Source organism: Argentina silus (genome assembly GCF_951799395.1).
Source record: "Argentina silus genome assembly, chromosome: 15".
In the NCBI taxonomy this organism is placed as follows: Eukaryota; Metazoa; Chordata; class Actinopteri; order Argentiniformes; family Argentinidae; genus Argentina; species Argentina silus.
Genome location: NC_139669.1, coordinates 7,536,286 through 7,558,321, shown reverse-complemented (window position 1 = coordinate 7,558,321; position 22,036 = coordinate 7,536,286). Strand labels below are relative to the sequence as shown.

The 22,036-nt window shown below is 43.1% G+C and overlaps 1 protein-coding gene across 1 annotated transcript in view; it reads left to right on the top strand.

The window, feature by feature from the left end:
• Positions 1-1,193: 1,193 nt before the first annotated feature.
• rxfp1 (relaxin family peptide receptor 1) overlaps positions 1,194-22,036 on the top strand; it is a gene marked incomplete at both ends in the record, with an annotated part of 67,662 nt that continues 46,819 nt past the window's right edge. The window contains 2 exons of the mRNA XM_083685509.1: positions 1,194-1,286; positions 1,733-1,807. Of these exons, the coding sequence (XP_083541635.1) occupies positions 1,194-1,286; positions 1,733-1,807 (168 nt within the window). The remainder of the gene's footprint in view (positions 1,287-1,732; positions 1,808-22,036) is intronic.

Below are 22,036 nucleotides of genomic sequence, written 5' to 3'. Positions count from 1 at the left end.
GTTGTATCTCTTCGTCTGGTAGTTCTGTCCAGAATTTAAGTGGTGTCTTATCACCTCTGAAATGTGGGTTTTGTGGTTCTTGATACCCACTCGTCTGTAATTGTCACCTTTTTATATGAAACACCAAACAGCTTGACAAAATGGAAGGGCATTCAGAAGATGTTTTAGAGGGAAGATGTGTGTATTCAGAAGTTGCACAATATTTATACTGAAAGCAATGGCTTCATGTGGCATTTGGCCATGGGATGTTTAAAATACTCAGTGTTGAGTTATCCTGCAAGCTTTGTCTGTAACCTGAGAAAAGATATGAACTTGTTATTAAAATATGAATATTTGGGAACATTTGAATCAAATGTGTTATCGACCACTACACTGTCACAGCACTTGACTTGTGAAAGAGAAGTGTACTAAGTCTGTACTAATCCGCTCAATAATTACACTTGGAGGACAAGTCAGAAAGACAGGCTTTACTTGGACGTGGGGTTTATCTTCAAATTAAATCAACATTCATATTTCTGGCCGCATTCATATATAAATGGGAGAGAACTATTAGGTTAATCCCAGAGGAATACAATGTAATAGTTGTTAGTGCCTTAATTCAGACAGATGGGGCAAAACAAAAAGGTTATTTATGCTCAAAGAGATGGTTAACTTGACTTTTGTTTCTTCACTCCCAAACCGGGGTCCTTTTTAAGGGGTCTACAACAATGAGGGTTATGCTGGGACCAACATGTCCCTGGGGAGTGCTGTCTGAATGTAGCCTCCTTGTAACTCCTGCAACTCTTTCAGTTTATCTTCAAAATGCTCCATTCAGAACAACATATACAGTACCAGTCAGAAATGTGGACACCTTCTTATTCAATGGTTTTTCTTTATTTTTTATTATTTTCTACATTGTAGATTAATACTGAAGACATCAAAACTATGAAGGAACACATATGGAATTATGTAGTGAACAAAAAAGTGTTAAACAAACCAGAATATGTTTTATATTTTAGATTCTTCAAAGTAGCCACCTTTTGCTTTGATGACAGCTTTGCACACTTGGCAAGTTTGTGTCCGAACTTTTGACTGGTACTGTATTTTGCAGGCACGTTGTCATAATAGGATATTATACATACATATTCCAAAGGTTATGGATATTGATTTGAAAAAGAGTGAAGAATAGAAGAAGTTTAAACTCAGTACTTGTGATGTTGATACAGGCTAGGGAGCAGGATGGATCCACCAGGCCTATGTGGCTGTTCACTAGCCTGGTCAAGCACACTGACCTAAAGGTGAAGCATGTAGCTTTGGACTTTGCTGCCCACTTTGGCCACAATGAAAGTTTGAGAACCTCCACATGCTACGATTTTTAAGACCTCGACGCCAAATCTTAGAAACTGATTTATTTGGACATAAACGCTCTTCACTGAACATTCTTTGTCATGTGATCTAATTGCTTGATGGCTACTCAGATGTTATCGTGGTCATTATCAGCACGATTACAAAGGTCAAATCTGGACCTTTTTAAAAGTTTAGTTCCACTCCAAAGAAACCAGAATGTGAGCTGGCGGCAAGATCGGACCGGTTCTATCATGCTAGCTGTTATCTCCTCGACGGACCCCCAGGGACCAATATGTTCCTGCAGTTTTTAATCCTGGGATTAGAGTCCTCAATTACAATGTGAGAAGAGAACGATTCAGTTCTGACTGATGCTTACATGATCCCCCCCCCTCCCACCCCCCCTCAGGAACCAGGAGTTGGGGTGAAGGTCCAGACGTACACGGACAGACTACAGATACCGACAGCGATTATCGGTGGGACAGTAGGTCGAAGGTGCAGTGCTGGTCTAATGGGTTTTTCTAATACTCCACAGCTTTGAGTTGACTCAGTGATTGTGTGTGTGAGACACAGATTCTGTATCAACCTAGGATGTCGGTGCACTGTGAAAGCATGCACCTGTTTGCTTTTGTGCAGTTCAAAGTGTTTGGGATGTAGATTGTACCGTATGTACACATATATATACCGTTTTGAGGCCCCCCGATATTGACTGTAGTCTGAGATAAAAAATGTTTTAAAAAAAGTTATGAAATATTTCAAATGCATCCTAATTCTCTACAATTTGGACCACGGTTGTTATCCAGATGCATCCTGTTGATTGTCTTCTTCTGTATCATTCAAATCATTGAAATTCATGTCCAAGATTTTAATCCTGTCCTAAATTAAGACAAATCTCTTAAGAGGATTACAACTGTACCCGTGCGCGTTTGTTGCAGGGCAGCAGCCAATCAGATTTCTTCCTTAACTGACTGGATAAAATGACTAACCTCAACTCCACAACTAGTATAGGATCATTTGTTTTCTCTGGCTTAGCATTACTGAATAGTTCTAAATAAGAAAGGGTAAATTAAACTGTGAAAGATCAAAAGTACGGATGGGGGCGATTACAGAAATCTACACAATCCCTTTTTAATTGCAATCTGAAAAGCAACTACATGGATAGGCTGTGCCCTGGGGATTTTTCAAGACACTACTCTCAGGAGAAAAGGGTTTCTTTCAGGGGAGGCTGGTGGAGGTAGAAATCGGAGGACGGGCTCATTGTAATTCATGGAACAGAACGAGGAAACATACCATTGTGTTTGATAATGATACCATTCTCCATGTCATTCCATGCATTGCAATGAGCCCGTCCTCTGATATCTACCTCCCCCAGCCTCCCATGGTTTCTTCAGTACATGTCACCAGAAGGGGTTCTTCAAAGGATTCCCCTACAGGGGAAGCAGAAGAACCCTTTTTAGTTGTAGGTAGAACTTTTTAATCTACGAGTGCACAGTTGTGTTCGTATGTCGCTGTCCTTATTTGCCAGGAACGCATTGCGTTGTCAGTGTTACTGTTTGTATTAAACAATGTGAAGAGGGTTGCAATGTCATAAATGTACCCCACATACCCCACGGTGTCTTAAAGCCCCTGATGTGAAGGCTCTCTCAATGCACCACCTCTTCTTAGCCAATGGCATTGCGGCACTCCACACAATAATCATTACATAATACTCAATAGAACGCTTCCCTTGCTAAACCACTATCGGCAACATTTCATATCGCCTCATTCAGCAATTCTTTTTATTTCCCATTGTCCACTGAGCACGAGGCATGAAATTGAATATTAGTCTGCTCTTGAACCAGAATAGCCGTGGCCACGCTCCTCTGCTGCCCAGCCAAGGGCTGCTGCTTTAAGAGAATGGGTCGCTGTCAAAATGGTATTATGGTTTTAAACAGGATTAACGTTCGGAAAGGGGACAGAGGAGAGGAGAGCAGAGCTACAGGCTGTTTCACGTTGAACGTTTATTCAGAATACACCTTATTTTAGAATAGACCGGCGCAGTCGGTTTTGCTTTCAAACATCTCCTCCACCTCCTCCCTCCCTTCCTCCCACCCTCCGTTCCTTCATTCACTTCCTCCCCGTTGCCTAGAGATATGTGTCATAGATAGATGCTGTTGACTAGACTTGAGTACTTTCCTCCACTGATTAGTCATTTCCATATCCGCCTCTGTCGTCGGCGACCTTCATACTCGAGGTGCCCAGAGTACCGGGGGACTCTGAGAAAAACATGCCCCACGTGTCAGAAGGCTTTATTCAGAGTCAGATGCCTTTGAAGAGAATAAAGGCTTTGTTAATATGAAAGGTTACAGTTACAGAATGAATCAAAGGACCCCTTCCTGATCAAGAGAAGCTGAAAAAAAAAAAGCACTACAAAGCAAAAAAAGTTCACATCAGGTTCACAGCAGGGGAGACTGGTGGAGGTAGAAATCGGAGGACGGGCTCATTGTAATGCATGGAATGGAAGTGTTTGATACCATTCCTCATTCTATTCCATGCGTTACAGTGAGACCGTCCTCCGATTTCTACCTCCACTGGTTCACAGTACTGCTCTCACAACCTGTCACTCATTCGGTGTTCTAAAGTGGAGCTTGTTCAAGAGGATGTCATTATATATACCAGCTCACTACCTGTTTCATTAGGGTGCATGCTGTGTCATTACCAGTTCAGGGAGTCAGGCCAGGCTGCAGTCTCTGATGACGGCCACGCCAATTTGAGTTGTCGAGCACAGTTCGACTTTTAAGTCCCAGTGAAAGTCGGGAATTGCATTTTTGTTGTTGTGTTATAATGAAAAGCCTAACCCAATAGAACAGTACAATAAGATAAACAACAGTTGTTATTTCCCGGGAGAAAGTTGTTTCTGAGGCTCACACCGTCACACAGAATGCCTTTCTACTTTAGTTTCTTCAGTTGATGCATTCAGTACTATATACATTTTTTGGGAAAGTTTGGTGGAGGTAGAAATTGGAGGACAGGCTCATTGTAATGCACGGAATAGAATAAGGAATGGGAAATGGTATGATACTCTTCGTCATTCCATTCCATGTGTGGCGTTTAGGCTATACATTAGCTAGCGGTTAAATCCTCACAAAACTGTTTGCTATAGGATGGACTGTACCGTGATAGCATCACAGCTAATTACCACACTGGTTTGATATAGGATAGACTGCACCGTGATAGCATCACAGCTAATCACCACACTGGTTTGATATAGGATAGACTGCACCGTGATAGCATCACAGCTAATCACCACACTGGTTTGCAAATCATTTAAGTTTATTCGTGCTACAACAGCACGACGAGGAAGAGAGCAGCCATGCGTTTCAAAAGAAAATTCACAAACAGTTCAATACAGTTCAGCCCAATATTCACCTAACCCTAACCCTAACCCTAACATGAACAAAAACACAGTTAATAATAAAAGCCACACCCCTGCCCTATTAGTTCAAGAACAGAATATATATATATATACTGTATTTGTTTTTTTTTAAACAGAAAATTGCAAGGTAAACTCACAACTGACACCTACCTGTACACTGAGTGGTGCTGCAGAGAAGGTGCTATTTTCAGCCCTGAGAGGGATGCCATGATGGCTCAAAAGTGCCGTGTCACTTTCCTGTGTAAGTGTCATGCAGTGGAGGCTGGCGGAGGTAGAAATCGGAGGATGGAGGGCTCATTGTAATGCATGGAACAGAATGAGGAATGGTATCAAACTCATTCCGTTCCATTTTGATACCATTCCTCATTCGCACGTGTTTGATTACATTCCTCATTCCGTTCCATGCATCGCAATGACCCCCGTCCTCTGATTTCTACCTCCGCCAGCCTCCCCTGGTGTCATGTATATGTCCCGTTGTCTCCGGTGGTTAGCATTAATCAAACCTCCCAGCAGGAGACACCGACACCATCCTGAGTTTGTTCTTAAAGGTCATTTGTGGGAGAACCTTCACTTTAGACAGGTTTCAAAGTGATGGCAAAACTCCAGAATCAGAGTGTGTGAGACGTTGTACGTTCTCAAACCTTCAAAGAGGTCTAATGTCTAAATGATTACACCATCTGTACTAGAGATCTGAACACATCTGACCAGCTTTGATTTTAGGGTGAACTATTACTTACTAACTGAGATACGAGCGAGAGAGAATCCATTAGTCTATAAATGTGCAGTGCAGGAAAACCATCCATGGTGTTGTGTTCATGATTAGCACATGCACATAGCATGATTACCCTGTACTCTGTGATGCATATGTAGTATGTAGAGTGTATGGAGAATTGATAGGCCATCTTTTAAATCTCATTATGTCCGCTGTGTGACTTGATTCTGTCTTTTCATCAGATCACATACTTCCTTCATGTTTTGAAGATCTATGTCATTCATATATACATATATATACAGTACCAGTCAAAAGTTTGGACACACCTTGCCAAGAGTGTGCAAAGCTGTCATCAAAGCAAAAGGTGGCTACTTTGAAGGATCTCAAATATAAAACATATTCTGGTTTGTTTAACACTTTTTTGTTTGCTACATAATTCCATATGTGTTCCTTCATAGTTTTGATGTCTTCAATATTAATCTACAATGTAGAAAATAATAAAAAATAAAGAAAAACCATTGAATGAGAAGGTGTGTCCAAACTTTTGACTGGTAATGTATATATATATACACTTTATTAGGAACACCTGTACACCTTCTCATGGTGGAGGTGGTGTAATGGTGTGGGGAATGTTTTCTTGGCACACTTTGGGCCTGTTAATACCAATCAATCATCGCTTGAATGCCACAGCCTATTTGAGTATTGTTGCTGACTATGTGCATCCCTTCATGGCCACAATTTACCCATCTTCTAATGACTACTTCCAGCATGATAATGCACCATGTCACAAAGCAAAAGTCATCTCAAACTGGTTTCATGAACATGACAATGAGTTCAGTGTTCTTCAGTGGCCTTCCCAGTCACCGGATCTGAATCCAATAGAACACCTTCGGGATGTGGTAGAACGGGAGATTCATAGCTTGAAAGTGCACCTGAAAAATCTCAAAGGAATGTTTCCGACATCTTGTGCAATCAATGCCACGAAGAATTGAGGCTGTTTTGAGACCAAAGGGAGGCCCTACCCAGTATTAGTATAGTGTTCCTAATAAAGGGAGGCCATACTTAGTGTTAGTATAGTGTTCCTAATAAAGGGAGACCCTACCCAATATTAGTATAGTGTTCTAATAAAGGGAGGCCCTACCCAGTATTAGTATAATGTTCCTAATAAAGGGAGGCCCTAGCCAGTATGAGTATAGTGTTCCTAATAAAGGGAAGCCCTACCCAGTATTAGTAATACACACCAAAACACCAGCTTATCTGCTTTCAGAGGAAGTTTGAAAGTGACTTCTGACATTAATCCATTAAATTAAATTTTATTTTTCTCTTCTCTTTTATGAGGAACAACCACTCCAGCCAGCCATTGTCACAAGATTATAATTAAAGTTAGCTAATTAAATAGAAATTCAATTTAAATCTCTTGTACCACTCTAATAACATATGGCTTCAAACAAACTCTTAACAGTCTTGTCAAACCAACCCAAAACATTCCATGGATTCATAGAATACTGTTACTCTTCAAAGCTTATAGATTGCGGTAATCTCTGTCTCGCTCGTAATGACACCTATTTAACCCCTTAGACGCAAAGTAGAAAAGTTTGCAACTGGGTTATTTCATTTATTCTTTCAGTTAGGAATATTCACATTTTTAAAGTGGCTCTTAACAAGACAGTGGAGATAGCTACACATACAAGACATCGTATTCATAGGATTGAAATCCTGTATGTCCTGAGGCTATGGCAACGCAGCTGGTACACCAAAATAGACCACTTCAATTCTAATTCCAGAATTTCACAATCATCCAGGACTGCAATCTGAGATCTGTCCCTCTCTCTCTTCCTCTCTCTCTCTCTCTATCTATCTTTCTCTCTCTCTCTCTCTCTCTCTCCATATTGTGTTCTGTTCTCTGGTGTGGTTTGTGTTGTGTTTCTCCCTCCCTCCCTCCCTCCCTCCCTATCTGACAGCCAATGCGTCTCTCCCTGCTGACCTTTCTAACTGATTCCCAGCTGGAGATACACCTTCAGTCACGCACTGTTGGAGATAACCCTGAATATACAGTATAGTATTACACTAGTAAGAGTTGTGATGTTCCTATCTCTGGTTTGGACCACTAGATGGTAGATAGCAGGAGCATCCACAGCCTTACTTGAAGAACTCAAACATGTCCACTGAGAAATAGGACAATCTGGTAGTTGTTTGAGAGTGTGTGGTGGTTGTAATACTTACAATAATACATTAGAGAAGTAATTCACTCTCAAGTATCCCCAGTGGTAGTGCAAAAAGGTCTTTGGCAACCCCCAGTCTGAGACTCTACGCTTTATAGATGTCTTTGAGCTGGGAGATTTAAAATCACAAGAATGCCTTCCTAAAACATTGACTATATCCCACACAACAGATGCGATTCATATTAATGATCTGTGTGTGTGTGTGTGTGTGTGTGTGTGTGTGTGTGTGTGTGTGTGTGTGTGTGTGTGTGTGTGTGTGTGTGTGTGTGCGTGCGTATCTGTGTGTCTGTGTATCTGTGTGTATCTGTGTGTATGTGTGTGTGTGTGTGTGTGTGTGTGTGTGTGTGTGTGTGTGTGTGTGTGTGTGTGTGTGTGTGTGTGTGTGTGTGTGCGCGCGCCTCTGTTTGCAAAACTGGTGAATAATAACCACTTGCAGTACATCACATATTGTTTCTAAGTGTGTAGCAGAGGCAACATCAACAACATCACCCCTGAACTCTCATTGATTGCTTATTATTCAATCTCAGCCTCGGCTGAGCACGGTCTCAGACAGGCGACAGATAACAAGCTGGCCCATAACTTGATATCTGGCATCGACCAAGGTTAGCGTAGCACACAAACAACATCTCGACATAAATGCACCATTAGACACAGACATGTTCAGCTGGACAGGGTGCATTGTGGTGTGAAATGGAACAGAATGATTTACACAACACGCAGTTATAACAACGTCAAGAGCAGAGGTTACACCGGGTCGGTTAGCAAGGACATGTTTTGGAGTGGCTACATAAATTCACAGCTTTAATTCCTGGGCAGGTACACCCCCCCCCCCCCACCCCCCCCACCAGCCTCCAAGACTTCCAGCCCTAAAGTGGAAGACAGCCACCCTTCACATGTCTAGAACAGATCAGCCCAGCCAGCCAGAAATAACAGGCAAGGTGAACCTGTGGAAAGAGAGGAGGAGGAGAGGGGGAGAGAGAGGGAGTGTGTGTGTGTGGGGGGGGGGAGCACTCCCACTCCCACTCCCACTCCCACTCCCACTCCCACTCCCAGCTCAATAACACTGCAAATTAGAAAAGCTGGCAACAAGGATGTGGACCTTCCCATGAGAAGACGTTATTAGAGCTAAAAGAGGATCTGGTGGACTTTCCAGACGGGTGTTGGTGGAGGGGGGGGGGGGGGCATACTTGTCTTCTTGTCTTCTTTTTAAAGAGGATCCAGATGGGTGGTGGCGGGGGGGGGGGGGGGAGATCAATGGTTCCACTGGAACCTGAAGAGTGCATTAGGATGAACGGGGCGAAGAGGGCACACATAACATATGCCACACATCTCTCTCCACACATAACATATGCCACACATCTCTCTCCACACATAACATATGCCACACATCTCTCTCCACACATAACATATGCCACACATCTCTCTCCACACATTACATATGCCACACATCTCTCTCCACACATAACATATGCCACACATCTCTCTCCACACATAACATATGCCACACATCTCTCTCCACACATAACATATGCCACACATGTGTCCAAATCAGCAGGGAAGAGAGGAAGAGGAGGAGGAGGAGGAGGAGGAGGAGGCAGGAGGAGACACACACACACACACACACACACACACACACACAGTATATGTGTCACTTACAGCAGTAGCTAGCCACTAGACAGCTAAGATAGACATCATAAATATTTATTTTGTGTAGATCAGTCTTCTCAAACTTCTCTATTAGATCTATTTCAAAGTTCAAAGGTTCTAACACAAAAAAAAGTCCAGACGGGGTGAACACTTAGTGAAGGCAATGTCTAAGGTACAGTTACCATGCCAACGCAGTTACTCTAGCACCTTCATATACAGCAACGTCAACAGCACAGTGAGTCACCCAGAAGACACATAATGGCCGCCCACTGTGTAGTAGCTAAACATAGTAGCTATTAGCAGATGGCTACTGATAGCTACTAACGCAAAGAAGCAACAGTGAATCACACATGTTGACCTGAAGGAGCGGATTGATGACCGTCATCTGTGTAGTAGCCATACATAGAGGCTGATAATCAGACAGTCAGTCAGTCAGTCAGTGAGTCAGTCAGTCAGTCAGTCAGGCAATCAGACAGTCAGTGAGTCAATCAGACAGTCAGTCAGTGAGTGAGTGAGTCAGTCAGTCAGTCTGTCAGTCAGGCAATCAGACAGTCAGTCAGGCAATCAGACAGTCAGTCAGGCAATCAGACAGTCAGTCAGTGAGTCAGTCAGTCAGACAGTCAGTCAATCAATCGGACAGTCAGTCAGGCAATCAGTCAGGCAGTGAGTCAGTGAGTCAGTGAGTCAAAAACTGTGAATCCCACATGTGGACTTGAAGAAGCAGATTTAAGATGACCCTTGCTGTACAATAGCTATAGAGCTATAGTAGCTAATAGCTGACGATTTTACAACAAAGCCGCTTAAAAGAAAAAAAGGCCAATGCACTTTTTGTTGAGACAAAGGTTTTAAGCGGCTTACCAATGTTTAAGCATGGCTTGTCGCCGATCTCTCTGACAATGGTCCAACGGGGTGATTTGATGTGTAAAATCGATGAAAAGAATGAGAATACGGAATCACAGAAATTACCTTCCTCATACCTCAACCAGACATCGGTTTCCCATTTCAGCAGAAGAACTCTGATTAAATATTTTATCTCAGTGGCACTGATTTATCCATGCATTGTTCAGGGGCAGGTTATTGAAATAGGTTGTGTGTGTGTGTGTGTGTGTGTGTGTGTGTGTGTGTGTGTGTGTGTGTGTGTGTGTGTGTGTGTGTGTGCGTATGTGTGTGTGTGTGTGAGTGCACTCATCTGTTTACAAACTGTAAACGGAGATTGTTCCTGTCAAACTCAAACATGAGCCATCTCATTTGCAATGTCCTCACACACATACACACGCACACACATACAGACACACACACACACACACACACACACACACACACACACACACACACACACACACACACACACACACACACACACACACACAGATGGGCTCAGCAGCTGCAAGCTGAGATAAAAACCAAGAAGTGTTTGAAGCTGGCAGATGATTAAATGACTTGTTCATTCATCTTGGTGGTAATATAGAGTGATGCCTTTCTGGGAAGGTCAACAGTGTGCAGTGGGCATTGAAATAGGGACATGTCACATGCAGTATGACATTGCCATGACACCGGTTTGATTCCCAATTCCCATTCACAGCCAACACTGCCAGGCCCCTGCCTAGAGTGAGTTTCAACACTGCCAGGCCCCTGCCTAGAGTGAGTTTCAACACTGCCAGGCCCCTGCCTAGAGTGAGTTTCAACATTGAGAGGCCCCTGCCTAGAGTGAGTTTCAACACTGCCAGGCCCCTGCCTACAGTGAGCTTCAACATTGAGAGGCCCCTGCCTAGAGTGAGTTTCCATCCTTTGTAAATGTGTTAGTTTAACTCTGTCGTTATTCTGTGTCCTGTGTGTGTGTGTATGTATGTGTCTGTGTGGGTTGTGTGTCTGTGTGGGCTGTGTGTGTGTGTGTGTGTGTGTGTGTGTGTGTGTGTGTGTGTGTGTGTGTGTGTGTGTGTGTGTGTCTGTGTGTCTGTGTGTCTGTGTGGGTTGTGTATGTGTGGGTTGTGAGTCAGTGTGTGGTGTGTGTGTGTGTGTGTGTGTGTGTGTGTGTGTGTGTGTGTGTGTGTGTGTGTGTGTGTGTGTGTGTGTGTCTGTTTGAAGTGTGTGTTTGAAGTTGCGGGCAGGCTGGTAGGCTCGGAGCAGCTCTGGGAGATACAAAGGTACTAGCCCCTGCAGAGCTTTGTAGGCTAGTAGAAGGACTTTAAGCCTCGGGCTACCAACAGGGGTCTGAAGGAAAATTTTATATAGATATATACTGTATATATGTATTTATATTCTAAGCTTCCAATTCCCTCTGAATTTGTCAAAAACAACATGTCTCCCACAACTCCAAACCATTTTATTTATTAAGTATGAATATGTTTTTCCGAAAATTGCAAATGTTATGTGTTGAGGAAAAAATAAAGTTTGCCCAATTGTACTTTTCACTGTATTTTTTCTTCTTGACGGAAGCAGCCTGATCAAGAGTGTGTCTCAGTGGAGGGCTGTAGAGGAGCAGGGTGTGTGTGTGTGTGTGTGTGTGTGTGTGTGTGTGTGTGTGTGTGTGTGTGTGTGCGTGTGCGTGTGCGTGTGCGTGTGCGTGTGTGTGTGTGTGTGTGTGTGCATGTGTGTGTGTATCAGAACAAGTTCAACAGGAGCAGGGCCAAAAAAGGAGGTTGGGAGACTATCAATAAACGTCTGCGCCATCTCAGAGTTAATGATGACTTTAGAGATTTTGTAAATGTAAATGTTTACTAGCACTCTTGGTGCTACTTACTAGTTACTGTGCTCTTGGTGCATGCAAAGAATTCATGGCCAGAATCTCAAAGGATGAAAACCCACCACTGGCCTTGGCGTCTGGAACCATACATTTCAGCAACGCCCCCCCCACCTCTGCCGGATGTCTGGTAGTCTGAGTGACCTGGAGGTGAAGCCTCATTTAAAGGGATGTATTCTTCACGCTTAAGCCATGTATCTTCATGAGCACCCCCCCGATGATATTCTAAAACTGGTCACGTCCAAGCAGACAACCACCTACCCTCTCGATCCTATCCCTTCCCACTTTCTCCAATCCATTTCCAAAGACTTGCTTCCATTCCTTACCACCATAATGAATAATTCTATCCACAGGATCTGTCCCAGCTGCCTTCAAGACAGCCAGAGTCAAGCCTCTTCTCAATAAACCAATTCTTGACTCGTCTGCTGTCCATAACTACAGCCCAGTATCCCTTCTCTCCTTCTTATGTAAAACCCTTCTCTCTAACCAACTGTCTCACTATCTCCTTCAGAACAACCTCCTTGACCCCCACCAATCCGACTTTAAGGCTGGACACTACTGAGACTGCTCTCCTTGCTGTCATGGACACCCTCCACTCTGCTGGAGCTTCCTCCCTCTCCTCTGTTCTCATTGTTCTGGACCTGTCTGCTGCATTCGACACAGTAAACCACCCAATCCTTCTCTCCACCCTCTCAGAACTGGGCATCTCTGGCTCTGCACTCTCCTGGTTTGCATCCTACCTGTCCGATCACTCTTACCAGGTGACGTGGAGAGGATCGCTGTCCTCTCCATGAGCCCTCACCACTGGGGTCCCCCAGGGTTCCGTCCTAGGGCCCTTACTGTTCTCCCTCTACACCAAATCTCTTGGCTCTTGATAATTTGCTCATATGGTTTATCCTACCACTGCTACACAGATGACACTCAACTCTTTCTCTCTTTCACCCCCTCTGACTCACAGGTGGCAACACTACATTTCTGCTTGGATGTCAGCCCACCACCTCAAGCTCAACCTTAACAAGACTGAGCTGCTCTTCCTCCCTGGGAAAGCCTGCCCTCTCCAAGACTTCTCTGTTCACTTCACTGTGACCTCCTCCCAGACAGACAAGAATCTTGGGGTGATCCTTGACAACCACTTATCCTGTGCAGTGAACATCACAGCGACAGCACGCTCCTGTAGATTCTTCCTCTACAACATCAGAAGGATATGTCCATTTCTCACGAGAGAAGCAGCACAATTCTTGGTCCAGACACTTGTGATCTCCCGCCTTGACTACTGCAACGCACTCTTGGCTGGGCTCCCCGCCTCCACCATCAGACCTCTGCAGCTCATCCAGAATGCTGCCGCCCATTTGGTGTTCAATCTCCCCAAATTCTCCCATGTCACCCCCCTCCTTTGCACCCTTCACTGGCTCCCGGTAGCAGCTCACATCAGATTCGAGATCCGGGTGCTCGCCTACCAGGCGGCAAAATGAACAGCCCCTCCCTACTTACAAGTAATGGTCAGCCCCCAAACCCCTGCCCGTCACTCAGCTCTTCCACCTCTGCTGGCCACCTGGCACCGCCGCCTCTACGTGGATGCAGCAGTCGCGCTATTTGGTCACAGCTTTTCACTGTCTTGGCGCACCGCTGGTGGAACGAGCTTCCCACTGCTGTCAGGACTGCAGAGTCACTACCTCTCTTCCGCTGTAGACTGAAGATCTCTTCAAGCTACATCATGACTGTCCCTCCTAAAGACCTCTTCATCCCCACTACCCCCCTGCACAGTTTCTCTACTGTAAATACAAAAAAAATAATACAAATAATATTGAAAAAAAAGTAATTCTTCCTTCTTCTAGCATTGAATCTGATGCGAGCTGCTACCGGGAGCTAGTGGAGGGTGTGGAGGAGGGGCGTGACATGGGAGAATTTGGGGAGATTGAACACCAGACGAGCGGCAGCGTTCTGGATAAGCTGCAGAGGCCTGATGGCGGAGGCAGGGAGTCCGGTCCTAGCATAGATTTGTGTTTCTTATGATGACTGATGTAAAGATGATTCACTTACTTAGACAAATGTATTAGTTGTAAGTCACTTTGGATAAAGGCGTCTGCTAAATGTCTAAAATATAAATGGCTCGGGTGAAGACCATTCTTTAATAATGTATAGATTAAATAATGTATAGATCGCTTCTTGCTTCTTGGCTCGGAGCAGAACATGTCAAGCCACTCAGAGAGCAGTAAAACAAGGTCATAGATTCATTGAATTGTGATCATTAGTGATACTTAGTCCTGAACACTGGGTAGTATTCCAGTCTGGGATTCTCAGGAATTCACTCGGCTCCATTCCAAGATTTGACGGACTTTGTGTGTGTATGTGTGCGTGCGTGTGTATGTGTTGTGTGTGTGTAACAATAAGGTAAAGGCATCAGCACTTCCCCCTTGGGGGGAAAGTTTCTGGGAGACTCTCATCTCTCTGCCAGATGTTTGATCTGCGGGAGATAAAGCAGCTCCTGAAAACCTCAAACACTGTGACATTGTGCATACAAGGTATCCTCAACACTAAATAACCTATTCTGAACGCTGAGCATGTAAATAAATTGCTTTCCTTCTCTACCACTTTCATGCTGGCTGGCTTGTCAAGTGTCAGTCAGACCAGCTCTGTGTCCCAGAGCTCCATGGCATGCATGTACAATGAAGAACAGAGTCAAGTGCCGACTGCATTTGTCACTCTGCAGGGTAAGCTTACCAGTCAAAAGTTTGGACACACCTTCTCATTCAATGGTTTTTCTTTATGTTTATTATTTTCTACATTGTAGATTCATATTGAAGACATCAAAACTATAGAGGAACACATATGGAAATGATGTAGTAAACAAAAAAGTGTTAAACAAACCAGAATATGTTTTATATTTTAGATTCTTCAAAGTAGCCCCCTTTTGCTTTGATGACAGCTTTGCACACTCTTGGCAAGGTATGTCCAAACGTCTGACTGGTACTGTACATTGTAAGCCTACCGGAAGGGGAGAAGATTTCCTGATACACTGGGTTGTGATTGTGAAGTTGTCCTCTCTGCCATTAATCTAGTGTTTAAGCTGTCCCGCAACCTGTGAAATTATGGATTCGGTAGTGAATAATACTTATCTTTACAGGCATGGGTCGCGTCATCAAAAGAAGATAATAATAATAATAATAATAATAATAATAATAATAATAATAATAATATTAACATATTTTTTGTTCAGGCCATTAATAAGAGATAAAGCAAGAAGTGAAATTGCTAGTTTGACAGGGTGTCTTGGTGATGGCTGTCAACCATTGCAGGGTATTTCTTTCTGAGAGTACTCCGGTTCCCATAGCAATGCTTTTGACAGACAGATGCTGTTTTTGTCCCGAATCCCAACTGTCAAAATGCTAACAGTAAATCAAGTGATTTTGAAATAACTGCCTGACACATTTTTTGACACAGTTTTATTGTTAATCCCAGATAAAGGTACAGTACATTACAGTCATTTTTACTTCACATGCCAGAAACTGCTTTTCATGTTGTCTCACCCAGCGCCTTTTATCATCTTGAATAAATGCAATAGAAAGAGAGAGAGAGGGAGAGAGAGAGAGAGAGAGAGAGAGAAAGATAGATAGATAGAGAGAGAGAGAGAGAGAGAGAGAGAGAGAGAGAGAGAAAGAGAGAGAAAGGAGGATGAACCCCTAGGATGTGCTTTCCTGTGACTTCTTCCATCTAGGGATTTAAAAAATGGGACAAAAGAGAGAGTTAGTGTGAAAACAATGAAAACAGCAAAAACAGCCAACTGTCAATCTTCACCGCAATACCTGCAGCATCGACCGGCCGGCCATACAGTCGGAACAGAGGGATCATTTCACACGCTTATATATAGAGAGATTACTCCATGCTCTGTTGCATTTCAGGGCCCAGTATTTCAAAAAACATTTTAACCTTGAATCAGGTTCAGATCAGCTGTCTGATTTTGTTCTGTATAGGTGAAATCAGCCAGACCGATCTGATCCTGCATAGCAAAGAATTATTATTCAGATGAAAAGTTTTGAAATACTGTGCCCAGGTCATTGTAAACATGTTAAATAGATAAGGGTCTGCACAGAGGTACTGGACAACATGGCATGATGGCAAACATGTTTCACAAGAGAGATATCTGTTGTAAAAAAAAAATATATATATATAGTATGTAAGTACTGACATTTCTTTTGAGAAAAAAGGAAGGAACACACTTTGATGTTCCCAGGGACTACATTTGAAGACCCTTTATCCTGTTATTTAGTATTTATTTCATACATTTCTCTCTGAGCACTCAGAGAGTCCTTGAGCTTGAGAATGTGGATGGAGAGAGAAAGAGAGAGAGAGACAGAGAGAGAGAGAGAGAGACAGAGAGAGAGAGAGAGAGACAGACAGAGAGAGAGAGTGCGAGAGAGAGAGAGAGACAGAGAGAGACAGACAGAGAGAGAGAGTGAGAGAGAGAGAGAGAGAGAGAGAGAGAGAGACAGACAACTCCACTTCACTCCTCACTCCGTCACCTTTCCCGGGACCGCGGCGCTAAGGATGTCCTCGCCATTCGCTCAAATGGAGAGGAGGAGCGGAGGGGAAGAAGAGAGGGAGGTGAGGAATTAAGAGATGGATGGGAGCGGGAAGAAGAGTGGAGAGAAACGAGGACCTCTCTAATACAGCTAATCAGAGCGACAGCTGGTTGGAGATGAAGAGAGGGGGCTTTGGTGAGAGCTGGAGTGGGATCTGTCCACTTCACTGGTAATAGCATCGCCTCTCCCCTGGCATGAAATATAAACAACAACATCCGTCAGTCTGTCAGGCTGCATCAGCTCCTTGATGAGAGTATTGATTCTGGTTGATAAAGTTACATGATGCATTAGTAGTACAGTTCTCAGATCAGTTACAGGCCCTCTTGGCTCTCAGTTTTACATTAGGCCAAGCTGCTGGTGTCATTCACCCTGTAGGCTCCTCCCAGTGGAGGCTGGTGGCGGTAGAAATCGGAGGATGGGCTCATTCTAATGCGTGGAATGGAATGAGGAATGGTATACCATGCATTCCTTGCATTCCAATGTGCCTGTTCACTTTTTCAAATCTCACATGTTTAAACACTGTATCAAACGACCAGAGGAGAAGGTTATGTGGACGCTGAAATATATATTGCCAATGAATTAATTATAAACTTAATTAAATGTTGAGTTATTTACCAGCATCAGAGCAATTATCACAAGGCGAGTCACAGTCACGAGTATCACGAGACGCGTCAAAATTAAGAGCATAAATAATTGAAAAATCAGATTTTATTAAGATGAGTGCCAATTATGGCAGTTATCTGATGTAGCTCCGATCCTCCCCTCCCACAGTGGGTCGACAGCAGGGGTTCATACTGGGACAGTGAGCTTTAGGAGATAACAATGTTAATTTATCATTCATGCCACATTGAACAGCTAGCACTGAGCTAGCCATTAATCTAGGGAGAATGGACAGTATTCTAGGCCAGTCAGACGATTTAAGATGATCCGGGAAGATAAGAAACTCATTAAACACCTCAAACACTACATAAAACTGTTGTATAATATTCAGTGAACCCGGGATAATAATGGAAGATTACAAACTCATTATCGTTCCTAAAGGCTTCATTAAAGGAGCTGTGTGTAAGTCTGTTGGAAATCTGACAACTCTGGCCACTGAGGAGAAATTCAGTTTCGAAGGTCCAAACAACAGCTTTCTCCTCAATAATATTATAACCCCCCGAAATGGACTTGCAGTGTCGGACATTAGTTGTTAGTCATTAGCTGTAGCTGTTTCTGCATATATGCACGATCTGAAGAGGCAGAAAGGCGAAAATTGAAAACCAATCGAAAACCAAACTTGTGTCGCCTAGACATTTTTTTTTTCACACACTTTTTGTGCTTTTGATATGAGTTTCCGTTCCATATCCCTACGGCACACTGCAATGAATTCTCTTTTATCCAGCCTTCCGTGAGTCTGTGTCATTACATGTTCCGCATACATAATACACGTCTTATACAAAAATGTCACTCAAACGGATCTCACCCAAGAAACATCTCTCATCCCTCGCAAAGTACATTCACAGTCAAGAGATATTCTCAGTTGACTTTTGATAGGGTTTTCAAATCATTGATGCGACATAGCGATTGCATGTCAGTGGACATTAGGATCTAGCATCTAGAATCTAGATAAAAGCAGAATAGCAATGGAAAGAGTCTTCGATAGCTCTTTAATGAGATGATATGGTCTACAGAACGCGTGATGATTAAAAAGTGGTTTTCCTTTACAAACAGCTCTTGATTGGAGTACAACTGTATGGTTGGAAGACAGGTAAAAAAAACTGGCTAGCTACTTGCTGCTAGTAACTCAATTCAATGCAAAATGCATTTATTCCATTGTATGTTATGTCTGCAAGGTGAGCATTCTCTCCAGAGAAGCAACTGATATTCCACCTTGTCAAGCAAAGGTCAGCACTGATCTTATTTTATCAATTTAAAGCCTGTGATGTGCTCATTTTCATTCAGCGTGGCCTAGGTGCACCTCAGGTAGAATATAATACATTCTGACAGGGTTCGAACAAGGAGAAAAGATAGTATTATTATTATTATTATTATTATTATCAAAACCATGTTAATTCATGTCAAAATGAGCTAGAATGCTGAGGAACATGACAACGCTTTCACTTGCACTTTTCGCTTTTAACGTTTTGGCTGTCAAAGATAGTTACTCTATCATTACTCTATCAAGTTAGGGTTAGGGTTAGGGTTAGGGTTAGGGTTAGGGTTAGGGTTTGCTCTGAAGTGTTTACACAGTGGCAGAGCCAAGTCAACAAAGTAGCACAGCGGCCCTTACATTGTTTGGGGAGAAGAACCCAGATTTATGTGACAGGGACGGATTGAAACAGGAAGGTTTTTCCCAAACGAGTATGTGAGGGCCTCTCCAAGTACATTTACAAATGTAATTTGATTCCACAACTTTAATGAACAGCCTTATATGATTAAATTCAGATTCAATTGACATTGTCCTCATATAGCATCTGGGGAGAGTAGATTGTTACTTAAAGAGAGAGACAGAGATGGCTGGAGAGAGGGAGAGAAAGAGAGGGAAAGAAAGAGAGGGAGAGATGAGGGTAGAGAGTGAGATATAGAAATAGAGGAAGAGGGGGAAAGAGCGAGGAAAAGGAGGAAGAGAAAAGAGAGAAAAAGATAGAAAGAAAGAGAGATGGGGAGAGAAAAAGAAAGAAAGAGAGAGAGAGAGAGAGAGAGAGAGCGAGAGCGAGAGAGAGAGAGAGAGGGTCATACAGGGGAATGACTCTCCAGGGAGAAGGAGAAGTCTGCTAATTGAATGGCAGAGGTTGGAAAAGTCTTCTTGAATATTTTCCACTTATCTAACTTTTACATTTCTTCATCTAGAAGAAGTCCTCACAGTAGAGAGAGGGCAGTGATTGCAGGGTAGATCAATTTCTAGCCTAAATTTTGTCCTGTATGAAACAATATTGATGCTAGATGCAATTCCATGCCTTGAAATGAAGTGCAAGACATATTGGGAAGTGGGAGTGTACTTTTTCATGCTGACAGACGGTCACCTTTTCCTTTTTGATCTTATCACCGACTAGATAAATTCTCATATGAAAGTGATATTCGCTGGGTCCCCTGTGTTGAATTCATTTAAGATATTCAAGATAAAACTAACATGAAAAATGTTCAGTAGATATTGTCCCAAAAAAATCTGAGTTTTTACTCAGTACTGACTATACTGTAGGCTATACATTATTCATACATTATACCATGTACTAGTTCATCTCACAATAGGCCCATATGATTTTATATCAGATCAAAATCCTTCCCATCTCTATATAAACCATCTACAACACAAACCTGTGTCACAACAAACACACAACTAAGCACTTTACTATGACGTCACTGCTAATTTAGCTAATTCAGCCATGCGCTACTTAAAAGGCGGTCTGGGCAGACTTTCCCAATCTCCGTGATCAATCTCGATCCTCCTCAGACATGGTCATACTTCAGAGATGGAAAGATGATTGTCATCAATAACACTGTAGGTGAAAGGAGGGCCTGTGATTAATGTATCGCTGTGTCTCATCTCTACCATTCATCATTATGATCAGGCTCATCACACCTGCAAAGACCCTTCTTTGACTCAACACATGAATTCTCACACCTTATTGTCACATAAATCATTGTGCATTACTGTCCTCCTCCTCCCGTCCTATATGGAAATAACCAGACTATGGCCATTCTATATAATGACGTTTGAAGACCACCTGGAGGTTCTTACCACCTGGAGCCTTGTTTCAAGTACTTTTCAAATAAGTTTCAAATACTGTGTATGAGTCATACGCTCACAAAAATGTTTTGTTTTTTTCATTTGTCCCTGTAGGGGCATCCTTTGAAGAACGTTTGGTTTCCATTAAGAAGAATCAGTGGAAAGGGTTCAACATGGAACTCAAGATGGTTCTTCAAAGGGTGCCCCCACAGGGACAAACAAATAACCCTTTTTTGGTACTAACTACTAAAAAATTGTGAATAGTGTAGTGTGTTTGTATGCACAGAACAAGTGGATGACATCACTGATATTTGGTAGTTTCTGCTGCTTTCGACGATGGTAGCTTCCAATCAATGTCAAGAGCTTTACCTATTGATGACACCAATGTGACTGCTATGGTTTGAACCCAGGTCTTCTGTGCTCCACTGTAGCCCACCAAGCTAAAGCCTAGATATCAGCTTTAGGATGTTAATGTGTTCAGGTCTCAGTCAAGGTTAGCCATCTTGCAAACATAGTGTCTCCCAACCACTTTTGTTACACATCACCAATGGGACGTTGGCTACTCTCCACTTCTCCACCACTGCTTTCATGTTAACCATCCAGGCTGATGTCAATGCTGCTACAATCAATATTTAATGTCAGAAGTGCATCTTCTGCCACATACGCCTCTTTATCTAAAGCCTTACACTCTCACCCATATGTTGATCATCTCTCACATTATGTCATATATTCAACAGCAGGCTCTCCGAGTCAAGCTGCATCTGTTTCAGAGAAGAGTGTCTCTCTCTCCAGTCGAGAGGAACACCCGAACCGGCCTGAGAGCGGAAGCTTTGAAGGAAAAGAAAAGAAAAAGAAAGTGAGTGATGTTAGAGCAAAGTAGAGGAACAAAGATAACAAAAGGTGCCAAAAATAAGCCTGTATTTCCCTTTGGACCAGCCTGTGCTTTTTTATGACGCTCTCTTCCCAGGCTTGGAGTGGAGACTAGGTCTGTAGCCAATCATGAGACATGTTGCTAGTTTTCCGCTCATATTAGATAAATGAAGCATGAGGCTTTGTCTATCATCAGGGAATTACATTTGGCAACATGTGTCGGCCGAACAGGACCGGTCGACTGGGAAAGGGGATTGTGATCAAAGCTGGATGGCATTTATTGTCACGCCTGAGGTTGCTGTCTGGTGACTCTGGCGCCCTCCTCTGGCGGTACGGGGCCAGTGGCCTTCCAATCTACCCAGATTTGTTTCACCTGTGTGTTCTGTCCCCTGTTTGCTATATCTAGCCTGTGTGTTCCCCATGTCTTTGTCAGAGATTCTCCCTGTCTGTGTGTGAGTACCCTGTCTGCCAGTCGGTTTTTGTGTGCCCAGTTGTTTACCCCGTTGCCCTACTTCGTGTTTGATATCCCTTTAGTTTACCGTTTTCCACTTGTTAAGTGCGTACCTTTGTTTACGGAGCTTGGCTTCTCCACTTTTATTTTACCCCTTTTTCCCCAGTGTTTGTTTATGTATCGTGCCCCGATTACTTTATTGAACATCTTGTGATTAACTTTACGCTAGTTCTCTGAGTATTCCTCCGCACTTGGGTCCACCGCATCATCAATTATTAACAACTTATACTGTATTAGATTAGATTAGATTCAACTTTATTGTCATTGTGCAGAGTACAAGTACAGAGACAACGAAATGCAGTTAGCG